General features: G+C 38.8%; 1 protein-coding gene across 3 annotated transcripts in view; it reads right to left on the bottom strand.

Annotated features, from left to right (window-relative positions):
- Positions 1-644, bottom strand: part of LOC133606564 (pleckstrin homology domain-containing family A member 5-like) — a 148,534-nt gene extending 147,890 nt beyond the window's left edge. For all 3 annotated transcript variants that reach the window (XM_061960638.2, XM_061960637.2, XM_061960639.1), the window contains exons 1-2: positions 543-644; positions 345-421 (exon numbers count right to left, since the gene is read on the bottom strand). In XM_061960638.2, coding sequence (XP_061816622.2) covers positions 345-421; positions 543-634 — 169 coding nt within the window. In that variant the 5' untranslated portion in view covers positions 635-644. The remainder of the gene's footprint in view (positions 1-344; positions 422-542) is intronic.
- Between the last annotated feature and the right edge of the window lie 8,777 nt (positions 645-9,421).

Raw genomic sequence — 9,421 nt, 5'->3', positions numbered from 1 at the left:
GTGTCTGGAGGGGGGGAAAAAATCGTTTTTCTTGTGTTGCATTTCTGTTATTTGGGAGGTCTGCATAACTCGGATAATTTGCATGCATGCATCTAGATTCTCAACCGTGCAGGTTTTCACACCTACATGCTTTTCTGTAGCAAAGCGAGGAGAAATATCGTAAAAAAAAAAAAAATGTTTAGTTGCAAAAGTGTCCAGGTGGATTACGAGGAGAGAAGAGGAGGCTGTTGCTTTGCTGCAGTGATCCCTCCTCTCTCCGTCTGCAACTTCTCCACTGCCCGATTCTTCTTGTATTTAGGCTCGTTCAAAAGAGAAATATACGTCTAAAAACACATAGAACTTGCCTGGAGTTGTCCTGTGCCCCGTTATTACAGCCTCCCCGCTGACAGGCTGCAGCCAGGTTGTACTCTTCGCTTCTTCGCTGTTAATGGGAGAAAAAAACGGGAGGGAAAAAGGTGATCAAAACGTCGAAAAAACACAGACCAACTAATAATACTAGCCGGGCCCGAGTGATAAAATCCACAAATCCACGCGATATTTACTTGATAAAGAACAGGCGTCCATCCTGGGTGACGCCGTAACTCCAAGAAGGGGGAAGACAGGAGAGCCAGTCCGGGTTAGGATCCGCCGCCATGTCTGCCTTCTCCTGCTGTGTCGGGGCTGCGGTGCGCGGCGCCGTGCCAAGCACGCCCCCGCGCACCGCGTGAGAGGCGAGAACGCGCTTTCAGAAGACACAACTTTGTTGAGGGCAGATCGATACATATATATCAATAACAGCAATACCAATGGTAGTATCCCTATTGGGGCGATATTAGGTGATGATAATGATATACATATGTATTTTTAGCGTATAGTTTATATCCTATAGTACAGTGTTTTTCAGCCTTTTTTGAGCCAAGGCACATTTTTTGCGTTGGAAAAATCTGGGGGCACACCACTAAGAGAAATCACTAAAAAACGAAACTGAGTTGACAGTAAAAAGTCGTTGTCGCAATTGTTGGATATGACTTTAAACCATAACCAACCATGCATGACTATAGCTCTTGTCTTAAAGTAGGTGTACTGTGAATTATTTTGAGTTTTTTGCTGTTTTTCTGTGTGTAGTGTTTTAGTTATTGTCTTGCGCTCCTATTTTGCTGGCTTTTTTTTTCTTTTTTTGGTATTTTCCTGTAGCATTTTAATGTCTTCCTTAGAGCGATATTCTACTTTGTTTTAGCAATCAAGAATAATTTCAGTTGTTTTTATCCTTCTTTGTGGGGACATTGTTGATTGTCATGTCATGTTCGGATGTACATTGTGGACGCCGTCTTTGCTCCACAGTAAGTCTTTGCTGTCATCCAGCGTTCTGTTTTTGTTGACTTTGTAGCCAGTTCAGTTTTTTAGTTTCGTTCTGCATAGCCTTCCCTAAGTTTCAAAGCCTTTTCTTAGGGGCACTCACCTTTTGTTTATTATTGGTTTAAGCATTAGACACCTTTTTACCTGCACACTGCCTGCCGCTGTTTCCGACATCTACAAAGCAATTAGCTACCGGCTGCCACCTACTGATATGGAAGAGTATTACAGTAGACAGCACCGACACTCAACAACACATCATTTGCAGACTATAATTACTGGTTTGCAAAAAATATTTTTAACCCAAATAGGTGAAATTAGATAATATTCCACGGCACACCAGACTGTATCTCGCAGCACACAAGTGTGCCGCAGCACAGTGGTTGAAAAACACTGCTATAGTAGAAGTGGGCAGGTCCATCCAAGTATCGATAGAAATGATACCAAATGTATAAAATCAACGTTGTTTCAGAGTCAGTTTTAAAGTACATTCATGCATAATCACCGTTGTATAAATGTATTGTGCCTGCTGGAATGCTTGCAATTTTATTCTCACAAGTAAATTATTTTATTTTCACAGCATTTTATATCATTTAATTTTCCTATCTTTTGAACGTATCAGATAGTGGGTCACGTGGAATCCAAGATAAAGCATGTCTCCTGCTGCTAACAGAACGGCCTAATCCTCAATCCCTCTCTGCAGGCCTAATGCAAGCTAATGACAGGACTAATGCTCAGTAAGGAGGGGCTCATTTTTAAGACCTTGTTTGGCACATGACAGCATATTTAATGGTGTTTCCTTATGTATTGATCATCCATCACAACACATCATGTCCACGGGCTGCGAAACAGCTGTAATTGCACAGTGTTTGGCAAGTTATGTAAAATATGTACAGTATAATATATGATATAGTACTCGTTACTGTCATTGCAAAATTGTACGTGTTCTTGTCGTACATAAGGATTGTGAATGATAAACAGCATATCGCTTTCCAATTTTTTGCGTATTTCCAGTATGACTGATCTGATATGGTCAGAGTGCAAAAGCATTACTACACTGACATAGAATCTACGGAAAAGGCGGACTATTCAAAATGTCTGACTGAATTTGTGGCATTTTGTGGTGTTTTGATTGATTGATTGAAACTTGTATTAGTAAATTGCACAGTACAGTACATATTCCGTACAATTGACCACTAAATGGTAACACCCGAACAAGTTTTTCAACTTGTTTAAGTCGGGGTCCACTTAAATTGATTCATGATACAGCTATATACTATCATCATAATACAGTCATCACACAAAATGTTTAGACTGTATTTTCACATTACATGGCGGATTGTAAATACAATTGGATATGGTTTAATGAATACAATGAAACACAAAATTTGCAGATAAAGTCAACTTGTTTTTGTACTTTAATGTGTGAACAGCTGTTTGGCTGCAGAGGGAGAAGGAGACAGGGGAGCCAACAGTGCCAACAGGTGGCCAATTGATCCAGACGCACATCAAGGCTTTGAAAGGCCAACATAAGCCACACTTTTCCCTTTTCGATGTTATACTCCTCTTTCTTGAGGTAAACATTTAGGGAATGTGACACATTATTTGTATGTACTTACTTAGCAAAGTGTAACTGCCTGACGCCTCGCCTGGCTTTGCAGCTGAATTACTATACCTATTTGACTACATTTAACTTTCTTTGATAAACATATGTCATGATCCTTCATGACTGTCTTGGACTTCAGTTGTTTCTGTATTGTTTCCTGTTTGGTGCTTTTATTTAGTTTTCACTTCCTGTTTTCTTCCGCCTCTTCTCAAGTCTGAGCGTGCGCTCCCTTGCCAGTCCCTGGTTGCCAGTCAGGATGCTTCTGAATTCAGCTGAATTTTGCTTCGTACCTCGACTTGCTGCTTTGGTTTCCCTTTGCTTCCTGTGCCTGGTTTGCCGTTTGTGCACTTCCCTGCTGCGTTGTTTTTGTTTGGTTTTCCTTAATAAAAGGGTTTTTACCCTGTGCGCCGCTTCCAGTCTCTGCACCTTGGGGTCTAGACTAACACAAATGCAACAAGATTATACCTGAGTTTTATAATTACACATTTTATATTTGCTTTTTAGTTATAAGAGTTGTAAGTTTTCCCTACTCGGATTTGAAGTTTATGGGTGATTTTAGGCCCAACATGTTAATAGTGTGTCCAAATGAGGGTGAGGCTGTACTGGGGGAAAAAAAGAAGCTAACTGAGGCAAGATAAACACTTAAGGTGGAAAAAAAGGTAAACAAAGAAGACTGTAAAAATGACAGATGGCTGAACTGAGAACACTGAAAAACACCTTAACCCTAACTGTAAACTGTGAACACTGAATATACTTTAAAATGCTGCTGTGACCTGCTGTGTATGTATCCTGTATTTATAATCACCACTGGATCATTGTGCGTTGTACATCCATGGTCATCGATGACAAATGTGGAATAACTGTCAGTCCCCACTGGTGTCATATTGTCTCAACACGTTTTTCTCCTTAAAATCCCTTTCTAACATTTGTTCGTAATAAAGTTGTTGTTGTTTTTACTTAAGACTGCGTGATGTGTATTTTATAATATTGGAGGGTGGACTAGCAAAGTAAGATTTTCATTGTATGGCAAAACTGTTTAACTATGCACATGACAACAAAATATCTTGAATCTGGACTCCAAGTGGTTGATAAGATACGTTCAATTTAACTTTATTAGTTTTTCTTTAAATCAAATGACAATCCTATATTTTTAAAGAACATGAACATGTCAGTTAAAGGTTTAGTTTAGGGACGGGCAAACTTTTGGATTTACAATTTGAACTTGGAATGTACTTATGTAAGGCATGTATTTCGTTTTTGGAAGAGTCTTCACTACTAACTGGGATTCTGAGGATGAATTCCATCTTTAAATCAGCTGTGTGACCACCATCCAACAAAAACATGATAAAAAATTTAACTGGTAAGAAATATCTCTTGAAGCTTGCTTCTGTGTCCCCTCCGTCACACACGCTCATTTGTAAACAAACCCAACCTTTTGTATCGAAACCCCATGGGAGCAGTCGTTGCATAGGCCCTTTGGATTACCCTGACACCATGTACATCACAGAAAAGCGCACATCTTCCAGTTTTTGAAGCTGTGCAAATGGCCCAAGATTTATGGTAGTTTAAAAACAGCATAGCCAAGCAGAAGAAAAAAGTGGATAAGTGTGTGAGTGATGTGTCAGCTGAAGTCAGACTGACACATCACCGAGGAAATGAGTCATAAAACCGCCCTGTGGACTGGAGGATAACAAGATGAGAACATTTTTATGCACTTATTCGGTGTTCATTTTGTTGTCTGTGGTCACTGGAGGTCAAGACTGCGTTCTTTAAAATCCCTCATTACCCAAACTAACCCTCCTGGATCCGTACAAACAACCCAAATGTTAACTCGACCCTAAGGTCTGACTGACAAACTGAAGACGGTTACAAGTACACCTTGGCTCATATCCAGCCCCCAACTCACTTCATTCCCTGTTGGTCATATGGTGAGAAAAAGGTCTCCTAAAGTGATAAAGCCCAAGCCAAACACATTTGTGTATTGTCTCACAGCCGGTCATTACAGACCAGCTGCATTTGTATATAGTGGACAGTTAGTATGAAATAACTGATATCTAGAATGAAAACAGCAAAATAACTGTTATTTTGTTAACGATGGCCAATCAATCTTAAAGTTTTTGTTTCGTGTCACGGTTGAGTCTTTCATGACCCCAGGATGCAGAGACAGCAAGCACAGTGCAATATATTCAATAACAAAAAAGTACAGAAGTGAATTGCACAACAAAGGATAGACAGTCTAAAGAAGCATCTGGACCATGGATGTACCAGGAACAGGCGTGTCCCTGATAGCCAATCACGGACAGGTGAGGGAGCCAGTGCTTAGACAGGAGAAGTAATGGCAAAGGGAGGCAAACAGGAAATGGGACAAAAACAGTGATAGACAGGAAATTAAACAAAATACCAAAAACTAATAGTAATTCTCATGAGAGATCATGATAGTTCTGTCTTTGGACATAAAAAAAAAACAATATTGTCACACCCCACCTCGAACGAAGGTAATGTAACCTTTGCAAACCAGACTTTCAAACCAAGGATGTTACCAACTGCGTGCCTTGCCATCCTTAATAATAATGTAATTCATTATTATTATTATTAAGGATGGCAAGGCACGCAGTTGGTAACGGTTTACAAACATTTATTTACAACCCAAAGTGTCATGAGGTGAACAACAACAAGAGGAAATAAAGCAGCCAAAATCTGCAATAGTAATAAATAGAGGCAATATTAGTATAGTATGTTATATATAGTAAATGTATATTCTAAATCCACTTCAAAGTGGCATGCATTAAAAAAGCCTAAATAATTAATCAAAATAAGCATATTAAAAATAATCAAATAATCAAAATGTAAATCATCCATTATAACAAAATACATGTATTCACAATCAAAGGTCAATAATCAAATATGTCAAAGTAAAGAATTAAATAATCAAAACAGATTTAGCAAAATCAATTAGCAATCAACAAAACTCATTTAACCGGTTACTGGGTTACAACACAACATAAACTCATCATCAAAATAATCTGTCAGGCTTGCCCCTGACAGTTTGGCTGTGTTTTAGTTTTTCCTCTGTGTGTGGTATTTCCTGTCAGCGCTCTTGTTTTGGTTCTGTTTCCTGTTTGTCTCCCTGAGTGCTGTGTCCCCTCAGCTATGGCTGATTGGCACCTGGCCACACCTGGTGTCAATCAGCCAGCTGCTATTTGAACCTGCCTTCCCATCCAGTCTGTGCTGGATTATTGTCATTCCTATTTATCGATGTCAGTGTAGCTGTATGCGGTAGCGGTAAGCTATATATTGTAGATGTTTGTAGCTTGCTGTCTTTTTGTTCCTCGTCTTCCAGTTCCTGTTTTCCTGGCATCCTGTTTCCTGTTCCTAGTTCCTGGTTTGTGTGTTTTCTTTATTTTTACTTTTGGACATTAAACCATGTTTTCTTTTACCAAGCCTGCCTTCTCTGCATCTTGGGGTTCATCACCAACACTATGTGACATAATCACCTCAGTAGATGTTTGATGCATGGAGACCTGAGCTCCTGCTCAGTACAGAGAACCTCCTCTGGCAGTGACAAACTGTCACATCTATATATGACCAACTTAATTACATTTATTTTTTTCAGTTATATCAACAACCCATTTAAGTGGACCAAACATCAAGCCTTGGTTCACCTTGTTTTTCGTATTACTAAAAAGGGCATGCTTAAGTCGACGTTGGTACCTTCATCATGATTGCTAAGCAGCGTGAAATGTCAACAGGAACATAACTGTGCACTAGGGGCGCTGAAAGATATCAATTCACATCTGAATCACGATTCTCATATTTTTTCCTAATCCATTCATAATTTTCAAAAGGCACTAAAAAAATATACTACTAAACATACTTATATATATATATATATATATGTATGTATATATATGTATATATATACATATATGTATACATCTATATATATGCATTGGTGTATATATGTGGATACACAGTAGGGCTGTGAATCCCGGCACCACACGATTCGATTCTTGGGGTTAATGATTCGATTCAAAATCAATACTAATTTCATTGGGTGCCAGGTCTATGATTAACTACATTCCTCTGCAAAATAGATAACAGCTCTGATACATGTATATATTACTTTAAATAAACTTGGTTTTGTTTAAAAAAAATCTACCCAAACATTTAATAAAGTCAAATATAAATAAGGCAACAAGAGAAGTATTCCACACTTTTTTTTCTAAAGTAAATCTGTACAGCCATCCCTGCCCTTATTCACTGTGCGCAGACTGTACACCATGTGTCGGCAGCTTTTGTAACCTGTTTTGGAAAGGTATTAATATAATTTTTATATTAAATAATATATTGTGAGAAAATATTTAAATCGAGAATAGATTCTGAATCAAATCATCGAGTTGTTGTACCATTCAAATCCCTATAGTTAGACAACAGTAAAACACGCAGTTCAGAACGCTTAACAGCCACTCTCCTTATGCCTCCGGTCAAAGTTAGGTGTAAATGTTTCGGTTACAACCGCTTATGTTGTCCACATCAGTCAGCCAGCCTGACGGGCGTCGACATAAACAGGTTTTATTGTATCAAACATTTGTTGTGAGTGCAGCTGAGTCCTCCCTCGTAAAGCCATTTAGGTACTAATCTTGCCCCCTCTCCAAGGCAGGTTCTTGGGGATTACAGAACCTATTAGCACAGACGTCCTAATAGAGGAAGTGGAGGTTAAGGACTGTGTACTCTTTTTCACTCTTGCTGATAGGGCGTAGTTATAACAAAAAGGGCCATAAAATAGGGTTGGCAGATACTGATTTTGTTATGGATCCCGTCCCTAAATACTTTTCACTTGAAATTTTTAAAATCATCAAATTGTGACTTTGCCTTTAATTTGTTGATCAGGATTGTAATCAGAATAAAACACAAACAACAGTTTTTTACCAACTGAAGTAGCTTTTTTGGTGAACAACTTAATGGAAACATACAACCCTATAGGACAATGTAACAATACCAACAAATTAATAAGTATTCCTTGTTATTGTCTGATCAAGATGAACACGTTTAAAGTATTCCCCTTTCCAGCAAAGCAACTCTTATTTTTGTTTTTCTAGATCTTGAGTGGTGCAAGAAAAGGGATTGCAAAACGAGCAACGAACACACTGGCTGAATTCCATCTGATATGCTCGTCCCTGCTTCTTCTCAGTGGGAGAGGAAGGAAGAGGGCGGAGGACAGAGGAAGACTGAAGCGCCTGAAGAGTGAGCAGGAATGTAAGTGATACATTTTTTATGTCAATAAATTTTGTTTCTGAAGGCTCAATCAAATTTATTTGCACTATTTACTGTAGATTACTGTGCTATTTGGGGATACATGTCAACCATTACACATAGCATCGGAACGGCATCCCTATTCAATGCAGTCATTGGTTAGTCTACATTTTAATGCATCAGTTATTGGTCAGAATGTCTCACCCATTCCATGCAGCCATTGGTTAGTCAATGTTTCATAAAGGCACTTTGGATCAGTTATTGGTCGGATCAGTTATTGGTCGGAATGTCAACACTAAATCGTGCAGTCATTGCTTACTCTAACATGTCAATTGTTGTACATAGCATTGGTGATTGGTCGGCATACATCCCTATTCCATGCAGTCATTGGTTAGTCTTCATGTCAATGACTGCACCTTCCATCAGTTATTGGCCGGAATGTCTCACCCATTCTATGCAGACATTGGCTACTCAATTGTCAATAATTATGCAAGGCACGCTGCAATGATTGGTCAGAATGTCATTCCTATTCCACACGGTCATTGGTTAGTCCACATGTTCACCGTTGCACCACTGATTGGCCAGAATGTCATCGCCGAACCTATGCAGTCATTGGTTAGTCTACATGTCAGTTATTGCACCTATTATCAGTGACTGTCTGCAATGTCATCCCTATTCCATGCATTCATTGGTTACTGTAACATGTCAATTGTTGTAATTAGGATTGTTGACTGGTCAGCATACATCCCTATTCCATGCAGTCATTGGTTAGTCTACATGTCAATGACTGCACCTTGCATCAGTTATTGGTCGGAATGTCTCACCCATTCCATGCAGTCATTGATTAGTCTACATGTCACTAATTACACATATCATCAGTGATTGGACTGAATGTCACCCCTAATCTACACAGTCATTGGTCACTCTACATGTCAATCATTTCACATAGCATCAGTGCTTGTTTGGCACGTAACCACCATTCTATGCAGTCATTGGTTACTCTACATATCAATCATCACACACAGAACCCTGTAGTGATTGTTCAGAATGTAAATTCTATTCCATGCAGTCATTGGTTAGTCTTGAGGGATTCTCTAGAAAATGTAAAGCAGAAAAGCATGAAAGTGAATATTCTTGTCAGTATATGACTTTTGGACTTTTTAATGTGGTTAGAAAAAACGATAAAAAAAATTGTAATAAAAATACGTTTTTTGGTTCAATTCAATTTGA

Source organism: Nerophis lumbriciformis, linkage group LG05 (assembly GCF_033978685.3).
Source record: "Nerophis lumbriciformis linkage group LG05, RoL_Nlum_v2.1, whole genome shotgun sequence".
NCBI classification, from domain to species: domain Eukaryota; kingdom Metazoa; phylum Chordata; class Actinopteri; order Syngnathiformes; family Syngnathidae; genus Nerophis; species Nerophis lumbriciformis.
This window is presented reverse-complemented; position numbering and strand designations above follow the sequence as displayed.